We start from the raw sequence: 27,211 nt of genomic DNA on the forward strand, positions 1-27,211 counted from the left end.
CTTCCACACAGAATACTTATGATGATGTTGTACAGTTTTACTGCCTTTCAGGTGCAAATCCCTGGAAGCTGACCCTGGCCAGGCTCAAGGATGATTTTATTATTCAACTCCTATTATGTGATTCATTTTCTACCTTTGAGATTTTTCACAGCTGCGTGATTCCAGCCTGGGATAAAAGATCATTGTAAATACAAGTGTTCAAAAAATGGAGGTACACTATTTTTTAAAATCAGTTAGAGGTGGAGAAAAATATCAGCCATAAAAAGCCACTTGAAAATGTGAATTAGCCTTATAAAGAGCAGGACCAAATTTGTGCAGTGATCAGTTCAAAAGCTGAATTGTATATCTATGGGAGTCTGTGAAGTTCCTGCCTGTACCACTAGGTACTGAGCTAGGATTTTGGGCCTAGGATTAGAATATTATTTATTATTTATTAAATTTATTGTCAAGCATGTAGTGTGCATTGCCTGAGAAAACAGTGCCAGGGTCGGGAAAGCTTTCTTACAGCTTTAGCTGAGCCTGCTGAAGGGACAACCGCAGCTGTGGGAAGGTGCTACAGAGTGACCCAAGGAACCCTTTAACTCCTGAACTTGCAGCACCTGCCCTGCTTTGGTGAGCAGAACACTCCACGAAGGCTCCTGGCTCATACGTGGCACTGACCCCAACGAGGTTTTCTGGCAGAGCCCCAGGCAGGGTCACAGTGTGCCTTGGGGGCTGCAGCAGCCCAGTCACCCTTGGGTGGGAACGGGCGGCCCGGGGGTGCTGAGTGCGGGTCCCTGGAGGTGTTTAAGGGAACATGGGACGTGGCTGTTTGGTCAGAGTTTGGACGCGACGATCTGTGGGATCCTTTCCCACCTCATTGACTAGAATTCATCTCCACCCTGGTTTTTGAATTCTTTAGGCAGTAAATGCCAGATCCGACGCCTGTACTAATGGCCGTTTCTGATCACTAGTCACGAAGGGCAGGGGACCTGTCCCGCAGCCCTGGGCCGGGCGGGAGCTGGAAAGCCGCCCCAGGCCCAGAGCCGAGGCCGGGCGCAGCGGGCAGGGTGCGGGGCCGCCGTGTGTGCCCGAGCTGCCGTGCGTAGCACGGCCGCCGCAGAGCCGCGCTCGGCCCGCCTGAGGCGGCTCCGCCTGCCCCGGCCCGGCCCGGCCCGGCCGAGCCCCCGCCGCGCCTCCGGGCGGAGCGCCCCGGGCCCGCCTCCGCCGGGCCGGCCCCACCTGCGCGGCCCCGGGCAAACCCCACCCCCAGGCCGGCCCATGGCGCGGGGCTGCGCTGCCGAGCCGCTTCCTGCCCGCGCCACACCGAGCCGCGGGACCGGCGGCCGCAGCTCGGCCGCGCCATGCGCGACTACGACGCGGCCACCGCCTTCCTGGGCGAATGGGGCCGCTTCCAGCGCCTCATCTTCTTTCTGCTCAGCGCCAGCATCATTCCCAATGGCTTCAACGGCCTCTCCATCGTGTTCCTGGCCGGCACGCCCGAGCACCGGTGCGTCGTGCCCCGCGGGGCCAACCTGAGCGCCGAGTGGCGCAACGCCAGCATCCCGCTGGAGCTGCGGGACGGGCAGGAGGTGCCGAGCCGCTGCCGCCGCTACCGCCTGGCCGCGCTCGCCAACTTCTCGGCGCTGGGGCTGCGACCCGGCTCCGACGTGGAGCTGGAGGCGCTGGAGCAGGAGCCGTGCCTGGACGGCTGGGAGTACAGCCGCGATGTCTATCACTCTACCATCGTCACCGAGGTGCGCGGGAGCGGGAGGGGAATCCCGGGCAGCCGCGGAGAGCCGCGGGGTTATCGCAGTGCCCGTGCAGCTCTGCTGCGTTCTGGGCTCTCTGCCGGCACATTGATGTGCTGCTAAACCCGCCATGCCGAGTTTATTTTGAGGTCTTCTGCTCACTTTCATTTGCATAAAAACGAGGAAGGAAACTTTTATAGTGAGGGTGGTGAGACACTGGAACAGGTTGTCCAGGGAGGTTGTGGATCCCCAATGTTCATGGGCCAGGTTGAGATAAGGCCTTGAGCATCCTGGTCTGGTGGGAGATGTCCCTGTCTATATCAGGGACTAGATGATCTTTATAAGGTCCATTCCAATCCCTTAACATTGTTTGTTTCTATAATGAGTTTCCAAGTGCAGCCTGTTTCCTTACCAGCGAAACTGATCACACTGTGCAAATGCTTCTTGGTTCATCAGGTATCTGTGCAAGGGGCTGGAGCAGGGTCAGCGTTGGGTTCTGCTTGCTTGGTGTGACAGAGATGTCTCTTTGAACATCAACAGTGTTTGTTTTCTTTCTTTAAAACAATAAAGGTGGTAGAACTCACGAAATCACAGGGTGGTTTGTGTTGGAAGGGGCCTTAAGGAACATCCAGTTCCAACCCCCTGGGATGGGCAGGAATACCTTCCATTACACCCGGTAGTTCCAAGCCCTGTTCATCCTTGCCTTGAGCACTGGTAGAGATGGGGCATTCATAGCTCCTCTGGACAGCCTGTGCCCATGTGTCACCACTCTCACTGGTTGGAGTCACCCTGAGTTGTGCAAGATACATGGGTGGGGAGGCCTGGTTTAAAGCTTTATTCGAAGGACCCTGAACTTTGCTGTGTGCCCACAGTGCCTCTGCTGTGTCCCTGTGCTCACGTGCTGGGACAGGTCATGTTTGTGTTTGTGCAGGTGTACACTGCCTGAGTCAGGTCTGGGGTGTGGGCAGCCTACCAAAGGTGAAGCTGTGCTGATTGTCACTGCTTTCACAAGATAGCTGTCCAGACAGGGGCAGGTTGACTTCAGAAGCAAGGAAATGGATTTTGATAAGTACTTTTGAGGAATACTTGAATTTCAATACAAGCATAGGCCTTTTTCAGAAGGCTTACAAAGTTTGTACAGTCCCATTGCCTGGACATGAGTTTCATGGAGCTGGAGCTCCATAAAAAATCTGCCATGATTTCTTGTTTTGCAAACTGGGTTGTGATCAGTGTTTGGGTAGTGATGGGTGTGGGTGCTAAATGTCCATAAGCTGATCTGGGCACAGAGGAAAGGTGGCTTGGGGAGCACGGGAGAGAAGCCATGGCAGCACAAGGGAGGATTAGAAATGGGAACACAGGAGTTGTAGGAAACTCAGTCAAGGGTTTGAATGATTCTGACAAGTGCAAGGCATTGCCTCATCTAAAGAATTGCTGTCTTACTGCAGAGGAAAGCTGCTGGGAATGTCTCAGCTCCAGTGCTTGCTGAATGCACTGTTGTGAAAGGCTGAGTGCTCTCAGGGCAGTGTGAGGCTGTTGGCATCTTCGTGGGCAGGCCTTTCACAGGGGGCACATGGGTGCTGTTTGAGTGCTGTGCTGAGATAGTGATCCTGGCTTAGATGTACTGCCTTGTCTTTAGAGCTTCGCTCAGCTTTGGCTGGATGTTAATTAAAATGTCTGGAGCTATTGGAGTATTGTCCAGGAGTTTTACAATCTATAAGACAAGGGAGCTGCTCACATAGTGCTGAGACTCCCCAGCCCTGGCTCCTGGTCTGTGTGACTTGGCAGATGTCCCATGTCCGTGGGAGGCAATGTTTGTCTGCCCAGGCATCATGCACTGAGGCAGTATTTTTTTTTTTCTCCTCTAATATTAATGCTTCTGAGTGAGTTTTGCAAGAGCTGTGGCCTTTCACACACTTACAGGTTTTCAGTGTTTAACTTGTTTAATTTCTTGGCTTGGTGGTGCTGCTTTCATGATTAACTAATCTTGTGTTTAGTTGCATATCTAAGTTGTTGAATAATCATGAGGACCTTTGTCCCAGATTTCCATGGCTGACACTGGGAGGGGGAAGGGGGATTTTTTTTTAAGAAAGGTTTTTGCTGAATCTCTCATGACTTTAGAGAAACCTTGTTTGTGGTTCTGCTTTTCAGTGGAGACTTAAAACATTCAGTTCTCTCCCACTTAAAGAGAGACTTTCATTTCTCACAGACTAACAACAGAAGGTTGTTATTAGCCAGTCTGCAGTATTTAACCAGCTCTGGTGTAACAAAATCTCTGTCTTTTACTTTTTGAAATGCTGTAGCTCAGGGCATAAGAAGGGTTTTATTTTGGCTCAAGAAACCAGCTATGTCATCCTAATTCCTCCATAAGTCCTGTAAAAAATGAATGTAGGAGTAGTAAAAGTTCATACATGGTAGTAAAAGGACTAAACCAGGAGTAATTAAGGGAAAAGATTAACTTCTGCCAGTCATGGCTGTTATGGGGCTATACCAGGAGTAGAATTGAGCAGTGGAGTTAAGGGCATGAGTGCACTAGAAATATGATATAATGAGGTGTTAGATGATACATCAGTCAGAACATTTTAGTTCACACAAGAGTAATTTTTAAACAGTGAACCATAAACAGATGCTGAATTTTGGATGCACTTATTCATCCTCAACTTCCAAAAAGGTGTTGTATTGTTCATCAGTTTGAAATCAGTGCAGGTGGTGTGTGCCAGATTTGCATGCTTTGTGTCAGTTTTGCTATTGGCAAACTTTAGGGCCTGTTGGCTTTTGCAGGGGAAGGAGGCACATGGTGGGACTTGCCAGGTGTCTGGAGGCTGGTCAGGTGCAGGGCTGCTGCTCCTTCCTGTGTGGCTGTTCAGAGAGAGAAAGTTCTGGGCAGAGGTGAGGGCCCAGAGGCTTCCATTCTGTACCCCAGGGATGCAATGCCCTGCTGTGCTGTCACACCACAGTTCCTGCAGGTGAGTGGGTTATGCCAGGGCTCCAGGGAGCAAGGGGAGGCTGCAGCAGTGACATGTGCTGGACACAAATGGGCTCTGGGGCACAGCTGCTCATCCAGAGGTTTCTGCTGGAAGGCAGAGGGATGTATTGTTTCACTTTGCCAAAATAAAAACACAGGCTTGTGCTAGACATTGTAATTTATACAGTCATAGAATCATAGAATGGTTTGGGTGGGGAGGGACCTCAAAGATCATCTTCTTGCACCCCTGCTGGCATGGGCAGGGACAGCTTCCTCTAGAGCAGGCTGTTGCAGGAGTGGGGCCAGCAGCTGAATTGTAAATCAGCCCTGTGTCATCCAGGTTCAGCTCTCACCAGCTCTTCATTAATTAACATTTTTTGTCACCTCCACTATTTATCATCTTTTAAAATAGGTGCTTCTTTTTTATTGTTGTATGTTAATATCTGCTTATCACTGTGGCTGAAGTTTCATACTCATGACTTTGCAGCCCCAGGAGCTGAAAAAGCTGTTTGCAGCTTTGCAAAAGTTTAGTATTACTAGTCTTGTCAGAAGAAGGAAAAGAAAGTCTGGTTTTCATTTAATAAGTAAATACAAATATCTGACAGATAAAGGTGTTTGTAAAATGCTGGGTTTTTCAAGGTGTGATTTAAAAGCACATCATGCAGTAGTGTTTGGAATTGTACAAAGTACAGCTGTTTCTGAGATCACAACAGAAAGTAAGATTAATATTGTTAAAGAATAATAGGCCTGCAGTTGATATTGTTAAATGGAAACAGTGCTCTTTTAGAGGCGCTGTGGGCAGTTAATAAAGGTAAAATTCCCTTTATGTTGCCTTTACTTTTAAATTCAAACTCACCTCAGGTGATGGCAGTGCCCTGTTTCCTTTTTCTCCAGCCATCTCAAAAATGTGATGTGTAGGGAACAGTTCAATTTCTGCACTGGGATTGTAAAATATTTGGCAATTTCCTTCCTGTTCTATGCAAACTTTATGGCTGCAAAAATGTAAAACGGCTAGAGGAGGCAAAATTAAGCAGAATGTGTATTTTGTAGACACAGACTTCTGTTTGCTGTACATAATAAGTTTCAATGTAACATCTAGACCTTTTAAGTATTTGGAATATACAAATGTGTTTTTAGAGGAAAGGGTGTTTAATAACACAGCTTTCAAGTAAGCAGAGAACACTTGTATGGATATAAACAAAATCAGATTCAGCATCAAAGGTTGTCAGTACTTGGTTGTGTGATTGAGATTTTTTGAAGAACTTGCCCCTACTTGCTGAGAGAAGCAAGTGGAAGGAGAGAATACAGGGTACTGGGCCAGCTTCAAAAAGTCTTGATTTTTAAAAAGAAAAATTAATACATGGAAGTAGCCACTTAATTTTTCAATTAGGCATATTGCATAATTGGTAGGTGTTATCATTGTGCATGTTCTGAGCAAGACAGGAAAAGAGTTTTAAAAAATAAAGGAATGTGATGACACAGTATCTTGTAGCTGTAAAAATTGTTTTGTCTATGAGGCTTTTTCTTGTAGGGCAGGAGTCAGATGATGCTCTTGAAGGTTTGTATTTGTCACAGTCCAGCTTTGTTTAGGGTTCTTGTACTGGCACTAGGGAAGGGTCATGAGTTTGTGGGAGGTAGGAGATCTGATGGAGTAATTTATGGAGTTTTCATTCTTCTCAGTTCTGTCACTGGCCTTGCCTTTCTAGCAAGGGATTTGGAGACATGGTTCCAGGCAACTGGCATGTCAGAGATCAAGCAGAACTTGGAAAGTGCTGTCCTAGAGAGGTGTGTGAGTGATGGCTGTAAGTGCCTGGGACTGTTTGATACTCGGGCCCCAAACCTGGGCTTGAGGAGCAACTGCTTCAGTCCCTCTCCTTTTTGCTCCCCCTGCCTTCTGACCCAAGCTGTCCACATCCCTGGCCATCTCCATAGCCTGTCCTCTTTTCCTCATCCCCTGTTCCCAGCTGTCCTCACCAGCACTGGCATCAGCCAGAGATCTGCTTACAGAGGTGCCTGAGCACAGCTCGGCTCCAGCACACAAGTGAGCATTGTGCTGGCTGTGAGGCTGCTGGCAGACATCACCCCAGCCTGAGGAATGGCCTGGGAAGTAGAAAAATCACACAATATCTGTAGGATGAGTAAGAAGACAAGTTTAAACTGCAACAGAGGATGTCCTAAAGTTATAACAAAATAGATCAAGAATGCTCTGTTCTGTTGGGTACCAGTGTTGAGCAGCTCGATGCTTCACAATCAGCAACTGCTCTTCAAAAACAGAGTGGAAATGTTTTTCTTGTGTTTGAAGCCCAGATACCTTGCCAAGGTTAGCCTTATCTTGTCCAGTGGGGCAAAGGCTGTCACAGCTAGCAGGCTAGTTCAAAAGAACGAGATGCTAGCTACTAAGAAGTGAACATAGCACATGGTTTTAGAGCACTAGGTCACGGTGTGCTGTGTCCAAACAGCACTACCAGCAGCAGGGGTTGATTAGTAACTGCTCCTGGGTCACTTGCTCTTTGCCATGCTGATCTAGCAGGGTTGCCTTGGTGACTTCCTCTTGGACAACGTGCAGTTGAGGGAAGGGTATGGTTGCAAAATGATCTGGAAGGATGATGCCATCATCATGGACAAGCAGTATGATAGACCTTAGAGGTGTGTCATTAATGACTTGAAGACTTTGACATTTATTTACTGGGGCAAAGGGTAACAGACCTTAAAATCCCTTTGTTCTAATTATTATGTTTCTGTGGAGTCTGTAAATAACTGGTATTGTACAACCAAGGTAGTTCTACTTTGGAAATTTGATGTTGAAGTTCACTTTGATGCCTGGTTCAAAGTGATCCTGAGCATGACAGCTCCTCACTGTGCTTTACAGGGAGGCCAGAAAAACAAGCTGGTAATCATTGCCACGTTTGAATGCCCAGTATGTTTCCACCTGCCAGTGCAAGAAGGTTTTGGCAGAGCTTAAAAAAACATTTTAATACCGTGAACTTTTCCAAGAAAGGTCTCCACCTCAGTGATCTGAAGGAAGTGTTTGTTGTAGGACACAAACGTGCCAGTGTCTGGAAATCCAAGTGTTGTTCAAGCCTTGTGCCAAAGTGCAGGGTGTAGGACAGATGAAAGGAGGTGGTGGACTCACAGGCACAGGGTGATCAGCTGGAAAGTAATGATCTGTTTAGTAATAACAGACTAATGACCAAGACAGGTTTTAGTTCTGTTATTGAGGATGTCTGGCTGCACTAGCTGATGCAAAGATAACTGCTTGTGAGCAGGCAAGTCTTTAGAACAGCAGGATTTGTATTTGTGCTGTTTGTTTCTCTAGTAGGTGTTGTCATATAAGGGCATATACTAACCACTGAGACCTTTGGCCTGTATAAATTATAAATTTGATAGTAATCATTTGCTAGTATTTCCTAGTTGCCAGGTATATTTTACTGAAGCTTCCTAGCTGGCTTAGCCTCTGTGGTCATGACAGACTCAAGATTTCTTTAATCTACAATGAAGTATAGCTTTTGTTGAATAATAGAGATTTAACTATAAATGTTAATTATAGTTCATAATCTAAATGATGTGGATAACTATAGTACGTTCAATTCCTTACCATGAGTGGGATACATTGATTAACACACTGGAAAGCCACAGTTCTGGAAGGAACTTCTGTAGTGATGCCTAATTATTGGTGGTGGTGGGATGTGCTGGAGCACTGCCTGGAGTGCTGGTACCTGAGCTCCAGGTGCTGTGAGGCTGGAAAGACCTGGGGAGGAAATGTTGAGGGTTATGAAATCTGATAGAAAGAGAGATTTTTCAGACATAAAATCATAAACAGATTTATCAATGGAGGGGTTGTGAAATGAACAGAATACAGTTGCAAAAAAGGTGCATATTGACCTTAAAAATAATACTTATGATGACTGTCTTATAAATATAAGGTAATGTAAGGGCTGGCAGCTAGACTTAGACAGCTGATGAGAGTGTAGCCTGTGTGAATGACCATAATTCATCTCTGGAACAGTTCCCAGTTCTAATTCAAAACTAGATGCTATTCCATGAAATAAGCGATGGCTCTGTTGCATTTTGATGCAGGAATCTGGCAATGGAAGGCCATTGCTGGTGTTGTTCATTCTGTGCATAGTTGTAAGTGATGCTCCAGCCTTAAAACATGAGCAGGATGTGGTTCTGGTGTGACTGAAGGGCTGAGGGCTGTGAGATTCCTGGAGTCAAAGGCTCGGTGCTGAGGAGATGGGGCTGGCAGACAGTGAAACAGGAGCATTCCCTGTGTGGGAGCTGGAGCACACAGCAACTGCTGTGTGTTTATCATGAGCAGATCAAAGCATGCAAGGGTGTTCCCTTCAATGAATTGAAAAAAATAGACTCAATTATTTGTAACTGGGGGACAAAGGGGATTAATTATTCAGGTCAGGGTGAATATTTTCATTCTGACCTTTTTAATACAGATTAAAACCTAAAATTTTCCATTGCTAAAACACCAGAAGGGGCCTTGAAGGAGCTGTTTGAATAACTACACTCAGGAGGGTTTGGTCTCACATCTGTTGCCTCCCAGTTCCTCTCCTGCAGGGCTGCAGCACCTGCCCTCTGGCAGCAGGTACTGGGAGAGCTCTGGGAAACTGGCTTTATATCCTCCAGTCAGAACATAGCTGTGAAGGAGGGGATGAGGGATCCCTGCTGGGTTTTGTCCTTTCTTCTAATATTTACACATTTTTTCCTCCAGAAAACCAAAATAGAACTGAGAGTCTTTTAATAATAGTTGTTTATGTAGATGGAAAAATAACACAAGTGCTGTTTCAAAAACATCTGACTGAACTGGGTAGGATCTTGAAAAATATTGAAGACTTTATTTTAAAAATATTTCCTTTTATTCCTCATTTTTGTTTTTACTTGGAAATCTTTGTTTATTTGGTATATATTTCAATTTGTATTTCAAAGATTCTAATTGAGGTTAGTTAGATTCCCAGGGAAGAATGAGCAGTCTCCTGTCTCTCAAAACCATGTTAAAATGTAATAAAAGGCTTTTTCCTTCCTATATTGTTGTTTCTATGGTTCAATTTTTCTTAAATTAGGAATGTTAATTTTTAATGGGAAACATTACAATATGTAGGGAAATCAAGTTTAGAAACTATTTACAAGGTCATGCAGTGACAAGCCAAGGGGGAATGGCTTCACACTGACAGAGGGCAGGGTTATGTTGGATATTAGGAGGAAACTCTTCCTGTGAGGGTGGTGAGGCCCTGGCACAGGGTGCCCAGAGAAGCTGTGGCTGCCCCTGGATCCCTGGAAGTGTTCAAGGCCAGGGTGGATGAGGCTTGCAGCAGCCTGTGACAATGGAAGGTGTCCTTGGCCATGGCAGGGGGTGGGAATGAGATGGTCCTTAAGGCCCCTTACAGCCCAAACTGTTCTGTAATTCTGTTCTCAGTCCTTCCAAAGCCAGCTCAGCAGAGTTTAGGAGGGAGGGGAAATCCTGTTTATTAAAAGACTTTCCAATTCTCTCTCCCTGCAGTGGAATCTCGTGTGTGACGACGACTGGAAGGGACCCCTGAGCACCTCCCTGTTCTTTGTGGGTGTCCTGCTGGGATCTTTCATCTCAGGACAGCTCTCAGACAAGTAAAGTATATACACCAGAGCTGCTGTCTCTTTGATATGCTCATTTGTAGGCATTTGTTGTACATCAGCTTTCCTACTAGTGTCCTTCTGCAACTGCTAACGTGTCTGTTCTGTGACTGTCTAACCCGAGTGTACACAGAGTGGGTAGAGAAATATGCTGAGCTAGAGCAGAATGTTACAAAGATTGTTAGTAAGTGTTGTCTACATCTGCTTGTTCTTGCAACAAAGTCACTCTACGGCAAACTGGTATTTTGTGACAGAAAACAGGTGTTGGAGATGAGTTTTGTCTGGAAAAATCTGATCAATCTCTTCTGTTTACTTTGAACTACCTTCTGAGGGATCCCTGACACTTGTTTTCTTCTTTTTTTTTTTTTTTTTAGTTTAAATTGGGATTTTTCTTTTTATAAACTATAGCTACTTTTTCTCATCATCAAGTACAGCATTTAAGTCCAATGATCTGTATTTGTGGAAGCATAAATGCTGTTCAGCTGTACTCCAGAGAAGCAAGACTTTCTTTTTTATCTGTAGAAACATCAAGAGAAAAGGAAGACACCATTAATTTCTGTGGTGATGCCAACAGTTGTTTGTATTTTGTAAAGCTCAGTTTTTCTGATTCTCTCCCTGGGATTTGCTGTGCATTGTGTGCAGTCTTTCTGATTCCCTGAGAACAATATGTGGTTCTCTAATTTGCTGGTACTTGCAAAGTTTCTGTTTCACTGAAACATAATCTCCATGCCACAAATCTTCTGGCATCATTTAGAGCCTTTTCATAGCTGCCTATCAGGATGGACCAATCTCAAGCTTGGAAAGAATGATCTTTAAAAATTACCCAGGCCTCCTCTACTTCTCCCCAAAGATATATGCTATGGTTTTTGTCCAAAAAAATCCCTGGGCAGGCCAGCGTTTGCTCTCTCTGTGATCCTGCCTTCTCCCTGGTTCCTCCCCTCCCAGTCCTGCTCTTTCCCCCTGCACAGCCAGCAGGCTGCTGGCCCCCACACCCCCATCAGTGCAGCCTTGTTTGAGGTCCAGCAGTGTCCCTTTGTCACCTCCTCAGCCTTCTCTGTTAGGAAGTCACCACTAATGAGCTCCAGAAGCCTCCTGGGTTGTGTCCTTCCAGCATGTCCTAGTGTTCAAAGCCCTCATGGTGGGCAGTGCCTTTGGACACAAGGAGGTTTCCTGTGGTGCTCTGCAGCAGGTCCTGTTTGCTTTTTTCTCAGCAGGTGGTTGCAGCAGGCACCCAGCACCCTTGTTATCCTCCCTGCAAATCCCAACCCATGATCTCAGCTGGCTTGTCACTCATCCCCAGGCCCAGATCCATGCCGTCCCATGTGAGGGGTGATTCCCCTCTTCCCTGAGTCTCTCACCACCTTTTCCTGGTGCTGCTGCTTCAGAAGGTTCAGGTGCTTCCCTCCAAAGAGCTCCTTGTCTGCTACAAGGATTCTGTCTCCCATGGTCACTACCCAGCAGCTGTTCTGGTGCCAGAATCCATGAGCTCCCTTCATTCATACTGGCAGTCTCCTGCAGCTCCTTCCCCTGGTGGCACAGATCCTCACCAGGTGCAGGTGAGGAGCCCATCCCTGCATCCATCCCTGCATCCATCCATCCATCCATCCGTCCATCCATCCCTGCATCCATCCATCCATCCAGTCACTTGTAGCCACTGAGGGACACCAAGCTCAGGGTCAGGAGCTTCCTCTGTCCATGAGGAGGATGGTCCAGCAAAGCTGCCTGCACTGTTCTGCACTGCAGTGAGCCTGAGACATGAAGGCTGACAGAATATTTGGGGGTTTCAAGTAACAGTTCTTTGTGTAATGCCCCTGACACCAGCTGTAGACCTGCAGGTCAGTGTGGACTTTGGAGCTGTGAAACCTGCACTCAGCACACCCTGTCCCAGCAATGTGGGGCTGCCTGGGCCAGGACAGCAGCAGCCACTCTTACAGCAGCTTGACAGGTTGAGTTTAGTTTGGTTTTTGGAGTTTTGTTAGTACTTCATCAGGAGTTCTTCTAGAACCCCTTAATTTTGTTCCAAAGGGAATAGAGATTGTGGCACGGGATCACTGACTGCCAATAGCATCTTCCAAATCTCAGTTTCATCTCTCTTCCAGAAGCATACCTCTCTTCCTTTCTTCTTTTTCTTTTTTTGACATGTTGATCTGTCAGGGGCCATGTGCTCCTTGGAGGAGGAGAAGCATTGGATACTCTTGCACTTAAAGTAACTTGTTTCTGATGATTTGTTTCCAGTCAGTAAGAGAGGAATAAGTATTCCAGCGCACGCTTGAAGATGACTTAACTAGCAGCCCTTAGAATATAATTTCTCTCTTTGCCAGTGATGTTTTTAATGTGTTTAGAATAGTTGTGCCTGTGTTGCATTTCCTGAACCTCTGCTTTTTGCAGAAGTTTTGTATCTCCTTAACTATGCATATAAGTAATTTTATTTTTCTGTTTCTGTAGATTTCGTTCATGATGTTGTTTAATCATATTTTTTTTCCCCTTCTCTTTCTTTTTTTAATCTGTCCATGGAAGGTTTGGCAGGAAGAATGTGCTGTTTGCAACTCTGGCAATGCAGACTGGCTTCAGTTTCATACAGGTCTTCTCTACCAGCTGGGAGATGTTTTCAGTGTTGTTTGTGCTGGTTGGCATGGGACAGATATCTAACTACGTGGCAGCATTTGTTCTTGGTATGAAAGTCCTGCTGGTCACTGCATGTGTCCTTTCATCTTGTGCTTTTTCTGCTCCTTTTCAGTACTGACTTAGGGTAGATTTGTTTTGCCAAGCAACACTGTTAAGAGTGTGGCCTCACCATGCATGAATAACTTCTCTTCTCCTTGGAAGCTTCCAGCTGATAGAGGTGCAATTTGAATTGTTTCTATGGTTTACCATCCTAAAAGAGGCAAAACCCCAGAAACTATTTGAAATAAAGTCCAACTTCTAATAGGAGGCATAATACATGTGAGACATGATTTCTTGGGGATTGGAGCTAGATGATCTTTAAGGTCCCTTCCAACCCAAACCATTCCATGATTCTATGGTTTTTCTGGGATTTCTGATGTCCATTTCTAGCCTAAATACCTGTTTTATTTAAAAGTTGCAAAAGAACCAAGATAGGTAGAGTAAATTTTATAAAGTATTCTTTAAACAGCCTATAGTAAAAATTTAAATGTCGTCATGACTTTTGCTTTGTATACTTTCAAGCTAACTAAGACCATATTTAATTATGGGGATATGAATTACCTCATGAATCTGAGATTAAAAAAAAAAAAAAAATTCATTTACCGTGACTTTACTGTCCAAAGTACCAAATGGTGGCAAGAAACTATTTCTGAGCCAGGGAAGGCCAGTTCAGGGGTGAAAGTGGTGCTTAGATAAGCTCACTGCACATAGCCTGCTGCAACTGCTGGCATCTTCTTTGATTTCCATGGAAACAAGAAAGATTGTATTTTTCTTCTCTATCTCTTGATTTGAAGGTCCCAAAACATTTCGGAGGAGGGCACTGACCCCTGTTCATGCATTTAATTCCCCTGGCAGTAGTGTGGTCTTTGTAACCAATATGAATTCCATATGTCTACCCCAAAAGACAGTGAGGATTTTGGCTTTTAGATAGTCTAAATAGTCTTTTAGATAGACTAAATAGTCTTTTAGAAGGTGATACAGGTTGGGAACTTAGTTTAGGGACCTTTGAATTATTCTTTAAAGAAGCTGGTCGCTCTTCATAAGCTGGAGAGGATTCTGGACATCAAGCTACATTTAACTGTTGAGAATGTCAGGTGATTTCAGCTCCTCAGGTAAAATGTAAGATTCTAAAATGATAAAATTACAGAAATATGAGCTACATATTGAGCTACAGAAATGCTATGTGGCCCAGTTCTCATTCTTTTACACATGTAATTACCTCCATTGGTGCAGGATCACATCATGAAGCAGCTCTGTGGTGCCTCCAACTAGACACCAGAGTGCTACACCCTGCAACTATGCAGTGCATTTCAAAGCCAATTGCTAGGGGCATTTTTATTAAGTTACTTGGTTGCTATTAAGTGAAAATCTAATAATCCCTCTGCTGTTTTGAACAGGCACAGAAATCCTTGGCAAGTCAGTCAGATTGCTGTTCAGCACCCTGGGTGTGTGCATCTTTTATGCCTTTGGTTACATGCTGCTGCCCCTGTTCGCCTTCTTCCTCCGGGACTGGCGGATGCTGCTGCTGGCGCTCACCCTGCCCGGCCTGCTCTGCATCCCGCTCTGGTGGTGAGTACAGCTCACTCACAAGGCTTTAGTCTATAGAAGGTCCTGTCTGCAGGTTTTTAAGATGATGAAGTTAATGAAATTCAGGAATGGGTAGGTGAAGAATGGGTGTTGTGTCCCGGTTGTTTCGCTGTCGGTCCGTGGGGTTGTATGTGATCTGACTGATGCCCGAAAAATCTGCTCTTCATGTTCTCTAGGCTTCTGTAAAATTAAGTCTTGCACATGCAAAGAAAGCAAAAAAAGGTCAATAAAACTCATACTTCTGCACCAACTGAAGTCCACAGGCTTTTAAGTATAGGTGTGAACTAAGGGCAGAAGGAAAAAACAGATGTTCTGGGCATTGGTAGGGTGACACAGATATGACAAACTCCAACACAGTACTTGCACAGCTGTGGCACTTCCGTGTTTTCTTCTGTAGTTGTTAAAATACTAAAGATGAGTGGCATGTAAAGCTGAAATAGTCCACGTGGTGGTGGTGTTGCTTCACTTACAGTAGCAGCTGTGTTTGTGCTTCCATCTCCGTTCCTGTGCAATCGAATGACTGGGGAATTCTGCTCTCTGATTTTCCTTTGTCACAGAATTTACAGTTACTAATTTTATATGTGTTAGCATCTAAGGATTTGTTTCTTAACCTACAGTGTGCTGCCTGTGTGCTCACATTTCTGAATTTCTTAAATTAATCCCATACTTGGATTGTTTGGATTGCTCTTTTTTCTGACTCACTGCTAATTCCTTCAGCCCTTCTGAAATCCATAAGAGCATATTAGTCTGGTCTTGTTCCTTACACTAATCTGCTCTTGTAAATCTGATTTCTGTTGTCACTGCACTAATTCCTGCAAGATGTGGCATGTTCAGAGATCTTCCTGCCTGGAACAATGTGTTGGTCCCTTCAGCAGCTCTTTCTGTGGAAATGCAGGCTTGTTATTGTGAACCTTCTCTGCAGGATCATTCCAGAGTCTCCACGGTGGTTGATCTCCATGGGGAGGTTTCAGGAGGCAGAAGACATCATCCGAAAAGCTGCAAAAACCAATGGCATTACAGCCCCTGATGTAATAATTGACCCTAGTGAGGTAAGTCTTGTTTAGCAGTCCAGTTGTTTGTGGACTTTATGTAAAGCAATTAATTCCATACAGATGAATGGAGTTATGCCTGCACTGCATTCTGTGCTTCTCAAGTGGGTGAAAGATTATTGTTTTCTGCTGAAAAGCACAATACCCTTTCCCTTCATTGCAAAGCCTTTGTGGTGCCATTCCCACAGGAAGGCCAACATGCATTCTAATGCAAACATCTTTTTCATCCAGTTTACAGCTGCCCTTTTTCCTTTTCAACTCTATTTTTCAGGGGAGTATAATGAATTTGAGATGCCTATTGCTTAGTCATCTAAATATTTCCACCAAACAGATTCTGTGTTAATTCAGTCTGTAATATAACTCTGTATAACGCAGGGCAAATCCTGGCCAATGACATTGGAAATACTCTAATTCTAGTTCATACTCAACTTCTGTCACAGAATTTACAGTTACTAATTTAATATGTTTTAACCTCTAAAGATATGTTTCTTAACCTACAGTGTGCTGCTTGTGTGTTCACATTTCTGAATTTCTTAAATTAATCCCATACTTGGAATGTTTGGATTGCCCCTTTTTCTGAGTCACTGCTAATTCCTTCAGCACTTCTGAAATCCATAAGGGCATATTAGGATTCTAATCCACATTAGGGAAAGCAACACTTGAGCCCCTTTCAGGTGAAGTAGTGACAGATATCTTTCCCATCTCTTTCTTCCTACATGCTCCTGTTTTCTCTGGAAATCTTCCCTTTGTCTGAGCTGAAGGGTGCCTTTAAGGAGTAGAAGCCGTTCTGTAGACATTCAAACTTGACCTCAGAAAGTCAAGACAGACAAACTGTTTGTATATTACAGGAGAATGGGCACCCTGACAGAATCTGTCTGGGCTGTTGCAGGCTGACAGTTGACAGTCCTTTAAGTGACAATACATATAATGAATATAATGAGTATAATATACTCATTTGCTTTACAATGCCTCTGTTCTGGGCTAAGGAGAATGGGAAGCCATTAAGCTGTAGGTGTTTGCTACTGAGATTGAAACAGCTTCCCTTGTGTTGAAGTCAGCTGGGTACTGACAAAGCTGTTTGTGCAGACTTATTAGGAGATGGTAGGGCAAACATCCTGGTCTTACTGGAACAGAGTAAGAATGCCAAGAAAACACTTCTTCTGATACCTTTTCCTCTGGATCTTTGTTAGAATACATCTTTTGCTTTTTCTTCTTCTTCTTTCTCATGCTGTGGCCATAAAAACTCATCTATTGCCAGCACTGCAGTGGGAGAATAGAAAATAAACTCTGGCTCCAACATCTGCCTAAGATCACTGTTCCTGGAATCTTCTCTCTTGTTCTTGGAAAGAAACACTGATGAGTTTGCTGTCTCTGAATGGGGTTGGATAGTGAAGGAGCAGAAGGCAGGGGCAAAAATAGGGATTTTATTCCAGGAAATGCTGGACAAGGAGAAATGTGTTGCAGCAGGGTGGGCTGGAGAATGTGGTGTGCGTTTACAGACACTAGCACATCAGCTTTCAAAAACATACTAACTTTCTGACCATCAAAGGAAAATGATCTTGATGAACATGGAGAATTCCTGTCCATCTCTTTCCTTTCTAAGGTAAAAGTAATATTGTGGCCAAAAGATCTGCGCAGAACTCCTCTGCATCAGTGGTGTGTTTACATTGTTCTTGTGTCTGCTATCTGAAGAGCTGGAAAGCAGAAGGCTTAGAGCCTCTTGAGGGTTTAGGAAGCATGTTTAGGCTGCAGAGAGGTTCTCAGAAATCTGGCTGGCCCCTTGCCTTCCTCATTTGGAATGTGTGTTTGGGGTGGAGGAGCCACCCGAGCTTATGGCTGGAGAGTCCCTCAAGCCTGTGCAGCTGCAGAGCTGCAACTGCAGAGTTTGGACTCCAGAGATTTCAGGCCAGTTGAGGTCCAGCAGGTGATGAATCACAAACCAGCTGTGGAGCACAAATGGGGTCTGGTTGGTTAAGAAGGGATAGAAATGTTTGGATGATAAATTTAATTTCAAACCATCATTTTGTTTTACCTGTCCCTCTGTCATAGCTTCTTGTTTGAGCCTGTCCTGGTAAAGATTATGTTGTCTGCTTGTCCAGCTCTTGAAAGACAAGGACCCTTTTTCTCATCAACTGACTAATTGACTGCATATTTCTCTTCCTGGTTTTGTTTTATGGTTTGCTTGTTTCTTCTTTTTTTTTTTCCCTTGTTTCTTGGCAACAAGTAGTGGCATGTGGAAAGATCATGTGATTTATGAGAAAGGGCTGTGAGCTGTGGAGTGACTACAGTTTGTGTGATGTAAGTTTGGCTTCAGGCAGAGAGAAAGCTAACAAAGGTAAAGGACTGTTTGGCTTTTGTAGAAAACGGGATCCATGAAAGCAAATTCACAGAAATTTGGTGTGTACCAGACTGCTATTTCATTATCCAGATCTTCAGAAGTGACTGTCACTTGGAAAGAATTTTCATGTTACTGCAGAGGTTTGAGAAACTCCAAGTTGCTTTATCAGAGCTGATAGTTTTAATCAATGGATTTTGTCCTCTTAAATCACCTTTTCTACATTTTGAAAAATCTTTTTCTTGGTCCCCCTCTTTAGAAGCCTAAATAAAGTCCTAATAAATAAAAAAATCTTTTTTACCGTCTTACCAAGCACAGAACTTGTTCTCATACTTTGTGGATGAATACCCTTGCATTGTTTACACGGAAGTGATTTTATGTTGAGAGGCTGGAAAGTTTAATGGGGAAAGGAGAAAGATTGTTGTCTTTTTGTTTACATTCTTAGAAGATAATCTCAAAAACGGACTAGATAATGATGGGCACTCTTCAGCTCATTAGCCAGTTTGTCTCAGTTTAAATACATTACTCTTAGGTCCATCTTGAGAAGTCATTGGCTAACTCTGCTCTGCTGCAGTTTATTGCAGCAAATCTTGTTAATTGTTGCTGTGTCTGCAATGGACAGTTTATCACTTTGTTTTCCTCATATTTGAAGACTATGCTGTGTCTTTCCAGATATCTTTGGTCTTCTGACCCTTAGGCTAAAGAAACCCTCTACTTTTTATCAAATGTCTCACCATCCATGTTACTCTCTTCTAGTCTGAGTGCAGTTGATTCTCCAGATGCAGTGCTCAAAATTGGATGTAAGAACCCTTCCAGCAGTGACATATAAATAGTGAATTAATGCTGTTGCTTTATGATTCAAGTAACAAAAAGCAGCTGATTTGTGAAGCCTCAGACAAAGAAAATTATTACTATAGACCCATAGAATGTGCTGAGCTGGAAGGGAGCCACACAGATCGAGTCCAGCTGCTGGCCCTGCACAAGACACCCCAGGAGTCACACCTGAGAGTGCCTGAGAGCATTGTCCAAGTGCTTCCTGGGCTCTGTCAGCCTTGGCGCTGTGACCATTTCCTGGGGAGCTGTTCCTGTGCCCAGCCACCCACTTTCTGATAAACATTCCCTGACTCAGCTTCATGCAGTTTCCTTGAGTTCTGTCACTGGTCACGAGAGTTAAGAGTTTCAGTCTAAATTTTAAGTGACTTTAAATTAGAGAGGAGCTTCTACTTTCACAAGTTTGGCTCTTACATGTGTTTTGTTACAAACCTTTCTGTAGATCAAAAGACTGAGGTATAAGTTGGTGGTAGGACTTAGTTTCATAATCATTATTTTTGCAGGAAGTTAAAGTTCCCATGTTTTGTTGTTTGCTCTTTTACAGCTACAAGATGTGAATTCCCAGAAGCAACAGACATACACCATTTTGGATCTACTGAGAACTCGAAATATCCTAACTATCACAATTATGTCAGTGCTTCTTTGGTAAGCAAGTGTGATTCAGGAGTATGTAACTTTAAATATTAAGGAATTCTGAAGAGATACAGACAAAACCAGTTCAAAATTCAGTGACTTGCTGGCTGAAACAACAAAATTCTGGTGACATAGGGTCTTCATTTTGGTGACAGTGTAGAAACACATCTGGGTTGGTGTTACTTTCTGAACAGTCAGGCTTATCCTGAACTGAGCAAGAATCCAAACAGCTGACAGTGGAAGTGTGGGAATGCTGCCTCATCCTGGACCTTGGGGAATGCTCTTCTGACTGTAGCAAAGTCTTTTTAGAGGAATGAGTCATAGTCAGTCCCCAGTCAGAGAACTTCTGCCCAGGGATCTGAACGTGATGCTGAATAAGGGGAGACTCTTTCCATTTGTTTTGTATTGGCTCTTAAAGGGATAATGCTGCCTTTGAAGTTCTCATCTGAGATTTCCCTATATCTTCCTGATACCTGCTTTGTCTACTTGTCATCTTCAGCTTGGCTTTCACTGGCTGAAGCCATGCTTTATGCTCAGTTTGATTAAATGGTAGTTATTTTCCTTACCAGAAATCTTACTAAGCTGTAAACAGAGAGGGTAATTGAAAACCTGCCAGAGGCTGTACAAGTGAGGTTTAATTAGTGCATGTACCTAATGACCAAACCAAGAAGGTCCCTTAAGTGCTTGGGAGCCAACTAAGTTTATATGCTGTCTTCTTGAGCAATGTTCCTGTTCCTTAGGTGGCACAGCCTCAGAGTTCAGTCCACTGACCTGCCAGCACATACAAGATGATGTGGCATCTTAGGGCAAAGGATGAATTGGCTTATGTTTAAGCCAGATTCTCTGGCCCATAACCAAGCACAAGGCCAGGCCATAAACACACTGAGAAGGGAACTTGTGCCAAAAAAAACAGCTCAAAAAGAAGAGTAACGTTGGTTCCTTGCAGAAATGTCAGTAAGGTGCCTATATAATGTCTTACTGCTCAAGTCCAGTCACTGACTCCCATGTGTGATTGGAGGTGAGACTGCCCTACTCCTCATCTGCTTGATGTGGGGCAGTAGCTCCTGGGCACAGCCAGCTTTGGGTGTGTGGTTGTAGAAATCAAAGGCAAAACCTGTTGGAACAGCATTTCTGGCAGGATGAAGCAACTGAGAGAAGCACTGACATGACAGTATGTAATCCGTTCTAATGGATTCAGTAACACATACTGAAGGGCTTTTTACCACATCAAAAATCAAGTTTTATGATAGGCAAGAAGAGGCAAGGAGGTGCAGTTGACTTGCATACTCTTACCTCCTCTTGCAGAAAAATATTTGGTTAAGTTGGGCAATGTTTTCACTATTCTAATTTATATGTCAGTGACCTAATCTCCTTTAAATTCCCAGTATATAAAGACATAATATCTTGTGCTTCCTCACAGCACAGTTTCCAGCCCATGGTACACTGATGGTGTATTCCATGTCATTAATTAAAAATTCTCACCAAAAAGGGCTATAAAAGAGGATACTTGCAGGCAGCAATATATCAGCTTTACATAGTGCTGAGTGTTTTATAATTTTGACTAAGTAACAGGCCCTTAAACTATTCCCTTTGCAAGGTTTGCACCAGGGATGAAGAAGTTTGGCTTCTTGGCACCCTAGGATGTGTAAATACCACTGAAGTTTTTCTACAAATTATATAACTATATTAAGGTTTGCCAGTGTAATGAGCTGAGGGAATCTGCTGCCAAAAGGGAATTCCAGCATTACAGTTTGTATATGAAAATAACTCCAAGGAGCACAGGGTGTGAAAAACACTGCAGAACTACTTGTGAGAAGAATGGCTTAGGGCAGGGCACCACAGCAGCTGGGGGTAGCTCTTAGCTGTGTCACTTCATGCCCTCCCAGGCACACTAAGCAGCTTTATTTTAAGCAACTGGACCTTATGAAGGCTCTTCCAATATTCAGTGAGGAGGAGGAAGAGCTGATCTTTTGTCAGTGGTGCACTTGGTGCTGTGCAGGGGTTTTGCTCCAGGTTCTGTTATAAGGTAGATGCTGGTGGAGATGAAATGCCAAATGTTCTGTGGCTCATGTTTGCACCTGGACATGTCCTGATCCACTGCCCATTATTTCCTTATTTACCACATTATACTTGTCAGTAAAGCTTAACCTTCTCTACCCAGCATCTCCCAGGACAGGACAGAGTTTGTCTCCAAGGCCAGTTGTGTATTTCTCTGGATTACATGGAAGCCAGCTGTCAGCTGGCACAAAATTAAGATTGCAGTGATCCAGTCACCAGTCTCTGTCCTGATGCACTGACCAGCCCAGGCAGCCAGGCATGCCATTGTCATTTGGAATCTGCCCAGCCAGCTTGGAGCATGGCAGAGAAAATCACAGGCTGCTTGGGGCTGCCAGGATGCCATTCTCCTCCTCTCTGACTTTACACAGAAAGCATGGAGCATAATGACCCAGAAACAATGATCTCCATCCAGAGCTTTCTGGTAAACATAATGGAAAGCTGCTGTAGGCCTAAGCAGCAATAAAATTCAGTAGCTCAGACTTTCAGGTTAAGGCTATAAACAATAATAAAGGCAACTACTGCATTACTGCTGTGTGAATGATCATCACTTTCTTCCCAGGGTAATATATTTTTTCCTTTGAATTCAAGAGCAGTCTGAAAGATCAAAAGCATCTGCATGCTTTAATTGTTGACTTGCTGTTTCTGAGTCTGCTTCAGAAGTGAACAAGTCTGCCAGATGCTGAATTTACCCTACACAGCCATTTCTGTGCTTGATGGAAATGTGGAAGAGGTTCATGGCAACCTGAGAAAGAAGAGAGATTTGACCCTGCTATTGTTTCTTTCAGGATGATAATCTCAGTTGGCTACTTTGGACTTTCCCTTGACACACCCAACTTGCACGGAGACGTGTATGTGAACTGCTTCCTGTCAGCAGTGACTGAGGTGCCAGCCTACATCATCTCGTGGCTGCTGCTGCGCAACCTGCCCCGACGGTACTCAATGGCTGCTGCGTTATTCTTGGGAGGCTGTGTTCTTCTCTTCATTCAGCTGGTGCCTTCACGTATGGAATCATTAGTTGATCTCACATGTCTATGATAGGTGAGGTGCAGGACCTTGCATGGGGCAGATGTGGAGGAAAAGTGTCCTGAGGGGACTCAATGCAGACACCCGTGTCCTGTCTTTGCCCCTACTCCTTGGCTCTCAGTAACTGCCACAGCAGGACATTCAGACTCAGGTTGAAAGGTGGGTCATTGGCTTTGGGATCTGTTGGGATTAGAACTGTAGTCCAGCTTTGCCTCTAAGCTATATCTCTGGCAGGGTGTCCTGGTAAGGTCCAGGTGTAAAACCAAGACTAAACCAACCAGAATTTGGTAATTTGGTAAGTGGAAGTTACCAAGGGGCTGCAGAACTCGCTTCCCAAACAGCTGCTGTTGACTTTGGAGCTTATTTAAAGAGTTACTTTCAATGGAGTCATTGTGAAAGTATTTTTGATAAGCAGATATGTTTGTACTGAATTAGTGTTGATAGTTTAAATAATATGGAGCTACTGGGAAGGAAGGCCAAGCAACATTTATTGGATCTCAAACCATACATATCTTTAGTCCAGTCAGATTAATAGGGCTATAGAGTCATTACTGATAACAATATTGAATATAAGGGGAGGTGATGTTGCCTAGGACTCATTTAAAAATCAAAGACATACAAAATAGAATGTGCGAGAACTGCCTTGCTTATTTTATAACAGTAATATGTGTGCTGCATTCTCAGGTTTGGTGGTTTTTCCCCTATTCTTTGAGTCAATTGGACATTGATATGATCCATTTTGATTTCCAAACCTTAACTGTTTCAGTTGAAGTCAACTCAACTTCCTATAATTAAATTATTACAGCTAAGAGTGTTAATGGAATGAAGAATGTAGCTAAGAATGTTTATGAAAAACCAGTTTTTTAGGAAACCTAAAATAAAATAATTTGTTTCAAATGTTTTACTTTGTTCACTTCATTAAAAAGGGATATATGGCATTTTTTTGCAATAGCAGAGGTCTGGCCCCTGAAACCTGAGAGGATCTCAGCAGTTCTGACTCTGCTCTCCTTATTTTTCACTTGGCAGGAAGTCCTGTTCTCAAGAGAAAATGGAAACGTTGACTTCTAGTAATTTAAAAAAGAAAACATTAAAAAGAACATTGCTTATGTTTGTGGATATTTACAGGGGAAAAAGACAGCAGATATTGGAGTTAATTAGGCAGGAGTTACACAAACACAAAGGAGTTAAGGGATACAGTGAATTGCAGGAGCCTAAGTCCTGACTCTGTTTGGCTTTCAGATCTCAATGTGCTGTCTATTCTGCTGGTGATGTTGGGCAAGTTTGGAATCACCTCTGCCTTCTCAATGGTTTATGTTTACACGGCTGAGCTCTACCCAACAGTAGTAAGAAACATGGGAGTTGGAGCAAGTTCCATGGCCTCCAGACTGGGCAGCATCCTCTCACCCTACTTTGTTTACCTTGGTGAGTTACCTGGGCTGCTGGAGAGATGCTCCAGAGACTCAATTCTCTTGCCTCAATAAGGACACTCCTTACAGCTGTTTATTCCCACTCATTGAGTTCCTACAACCACAGTTATAACATTCACTTTGAAAGTCAGGCTGTCATGGGGGTTGATTGGTTTTGTTTCTACTGAAAGCACAAACTTACACAGGTAAAGCCTTGAACCTTGGTACAAACATTACCATAGAACCACAGAATGGTTTGGGTTGGAAGGAACCTTATATATCATCTCATTCCACCAGACTTCCACCAGACCAGGCTGCCCCATGCCCTGTCCAGCCTGGTTTTGAACACTTCAGGGAAGGGGCATCCACAGGATCTCTAGGCAATTACCAGAAACTTAGAGCTGATGCAGCTTTTTTTTTTTTCTTTGTTTCTTTCTCTTCTTTTTTGGGTTTTACATAGGTGCCTATGATCGGTTTTTGCCTTACATCCTGATGGGGAGCCTGACTGTGCTGTCAGGAATTCTCACACTGTTCCTGCCTGAAAGCTATGGCATGCCTCTTCCTGACACCATTGACCAAATGCTGAGGGTCAAAGGGTAAGTGCCACCTGCTTTAACATCCTCTGCTCTGAGCGTTGGTTTTGCCTAGGTATGGTCAGAGGGAGAGGCTGGTTTTACAGCAAAGGTAGTACTCTGTTGAAAATACAAAAGCTTAGCTGAAGTCTTAGTCCCTCTTCCCAAGTGTAAATGTTCATGTGTACATCTCTCACTCCAAATTTATCATTTGACTCTGATGACTTAATAAAAGTACATCTGAGGAATGCATTTCAAAAGTATGTTGCTTTATCAAGGTATAGGGGCATGTTGTAGGTCCTGAAAGTCTCCTAAGTGCTGGGGAAGAGCTGAACTCTTCCAGTTTAGTTCAGCTGATCTAAAAGGCACTGAGAGCATTTGGCCTTTTGCCATGGCTCTGATTGAAGATGACACATGAGCACAGATGTGCTGTAAGAAAGGGACCTTTTCACATGAAGTCAACAGGATATTAAAAATAGGAAGCTGTGTCCTTTCAGACACGACTCTGATTTTTTTTCTCCTAAGTTCTCTCATCTGTTTTTAAAGTTATTTTATTTTTTCTTTCTTCATTCTAGGTTGGAATACAGGCCTCCATCTAGTAGTACAAGGGAATCCAAGGAGGAAGAAGAAAATCCAGAGATTTTTAAAAGCACAGCTTTTTGATGGAACTCCTATGTATTTCCTGGTGGACTGAAAGTTAAATGGACTTTTCTTCTAAAATTTATCCTAGAAAGGGCTAGTGACAACACTTTGTTTTATGTAATTTGAACCTTATTTATTAATTTAAGCACCATGTTCCCTACATTCTCTTTTTATATGAACATAAATACTTTGTAGCCTTCAGTGAGATTTTTCAGCCACGGTTGAGTTCATGCAGTAGTACCATGGAGCAGAATCTGATCAATCTTTTGTAACTTTACACATATAGTTCAGCTGAAAGATACTTGAAAATGAGTTCAAGGGCTGGCAGTGTGCCTGGATTCTTCAGTGAACCTCCTCCAAAGCTAATGCTTACATCAAGAGGTAAAAATTGCCTGGAAAAGTTGCTCATTGCTTTTGGTTCCTTGACTTCGGTTTGTGAACAGGAAACTTATTTATTATAGTGAAGGTTTATGACAACATGCCTCTCTGTGATCTTGCTCAAATGACTTTGCATATGCTTAATTTGTTATCAAATTGAGAAAGATGCAAAGAAAGATTTTGAGAATTAATTCTAACCTGTTATGTTTTAACTCAGCATAGACTGAAAGGACTGTCTTGCACAAAGTATTTAGCACTGAAATTTTGTTCACGAAATTCACTTGATTCCAATGCTGGATTTCAACTGTACCTTCTTGGTGAAGTTGTTTACATCTGACCTTGGATGTGGCCTTTTTTCAGGCTGGATTTATTCTAAATAATGCAAATGGTTTCACCTGTGTGTAGAGGGAGTGGTGTTAGTTTGGCATTCTCCCTTTTCAATGTGTGGTGAAAGTTTTATGTATAAATTGTTTTAATGTTTTCTGTGCAATTTGGATGATGGAAACAATTCTCCTGTCTTTGTTCTGTGTTTTCCCCACTCCTGTACACATGCACACAATTAATACATTTAGTTGTAAATTTTTATGTTAATCATGCCACTGCAGTGACCTCCTGGTGGAATGTACTGAGAACAAAACCCAGAATATATCTCTGACCCCTGATTCTCCATCTTCAAGTGTCACCTATATGATTGCTGTGAGGTCTGTACATTCTAAGTTAAGTTTCACTTAACTTATGTAATCAGTGAATTGCTTTTAAATTGTTTAAAAAACCCAACAAACCCACAAATCTTGTTGCCAGTCTGCCAAGAAACTGTTCCTTGTGTTATGGAAGTTTGGCATTACCTGTGTTTCTTTAAATACACACTATATATGTACACAGAGTCTCATTTGTGCTATGCTGGTTACAGTGTGACAAATGTGAGTGGTGAAAGGTTTCTCTCTCATGGCACTTGTGTTTTGTTCTGTCTTGTTAAATTAAGACAATAATAATAAACAGCCTAAACCTTTGTAGCCTAAACTCTCAGGGTCCTTACTCTGCTGCAGCAGCTGGTTGGGGAAGTTTTGCATTTTCTTATGGTGTTTAAATATACAGGTGGTGTTGGCTGATTCCAGTCTTTCATTAATCAATATCCCAAATTGTGACCTTGGTAACAGACTCCAGCAGTGGGACTGATGTGTACCTTGGACTGCTTGTCACAGGAAGAAAGTAGAAAATGCTCTATAGACTATAGTGGTTTGGTTTGGTTAAATTCTTCCTAACAGTGTCTTGAGCTCTAGGGTTTGCTTCACTTTTCCTGCATTTTCTCACCTCTTTATTTAGGATTTTCATTTATGAATGCAGCAGGGAGCTGACCAGTGTCCCCGGGTCAGAGAATGATACCAAAACCACAGTGTTATCAGCTTTTCCAAGGAAAAAAATCCAAACCTTGGGGCAGGTTCAGTGTCACTCTGTTTAGTAGGTTGACAAGCCCTGAGTGGGCAGGTTTAAAATGCAGTGTGTGATTTGAGGCTACTGCCAAAATTGAGAACCTGGATTTCACAAGCCTCACTGCACATCACAGGACAGCCTTGACATGAACAAATACGTGTCAGAGTAGTGCATGTAACAGCCAGTCCCCCTTGCCCAAAAACATGACCTGATTTGTGAGGTTTACAGCCTTTTTGAAATATTTATTGCAAGCATGAGAGTATGTTGTAAAATGTAGTACAGATATTTTTC

At 43.6% G+C, this 27,211-nt stretch overlaps 1 protein-coding gene across 1 annotated transcript; it reads left to right on the plus strand.

Annotated features, from left to right (window-relative positions):
• Positions 1-1,270: 1,270 nt before the first annotated feature.
• LOC135453758 (organic cation/carnitine transporter 2-like) lies at positions 1,271-26,509 on the plus strand. Its single transcript, XM_064725096.1, has 10 exons — positions 1,271-1,736; positions 10,202-10,305; positions 12,829-12,983; positions 14,373-14,544; positions 15,485-15,611; positions 19,322-19,422; positions 22,254-22,468; positions 23,731-23,913; positions 24,358-24,493; positions 25,045-26,509. The coding sequence occupies exons 1-10, from the start codon at positions 1,344-1,346 to the stop codon at positions 25,130-25,132; spliced, it is 1,674 nt and encodes a 557-aa protein (XP_064581166.1). The 5' UTR covers positions 1,271-1,343; the 3' UTR covers positions 25,133-26,509.
• The last annotated feature ends 702 nt before the right edge of the window (positions 26,510-27,211 follow it).

This window comes from Zonotrichia leucophrys, chromosome 13 (assembly GCF_028769735.1).
Source record: "Zonotrichia leucophrys gambelii isolate GWCS_2022_RI chromosome 13, RI_Zleu_2.0, whole genome shotgun sequence".
NCBI lineage: Eukaryota > Metazoa > Chordata > Aves > Passeriformes > Passerellidae > Zonotrichia > Zonotrichia leucophrys.

Coding starts and splice junctions, on each gene's coding strand:
- LOC135453758 (XM_064725096.1), top strand. CDS start 1,344: ATGCGCGACTACGACGCGGCCACCGCCTTCCTGGGCGAATGGGGCCGC. Junction 23,914..24,357: donor ACCCTACTTTGTTTACCTTG/GTGAGTTACCTG, acceptor GGTTTTACATAG/GTGCCTATGATCGGTTTTTG. Junction 24,494..25,044: donor CAAATGCTGAGGGTCAAAGG/GTAAGTGCCACC, acceptor TCTTCATTCTAG/GTTGGAATACAGGCCTCCAT.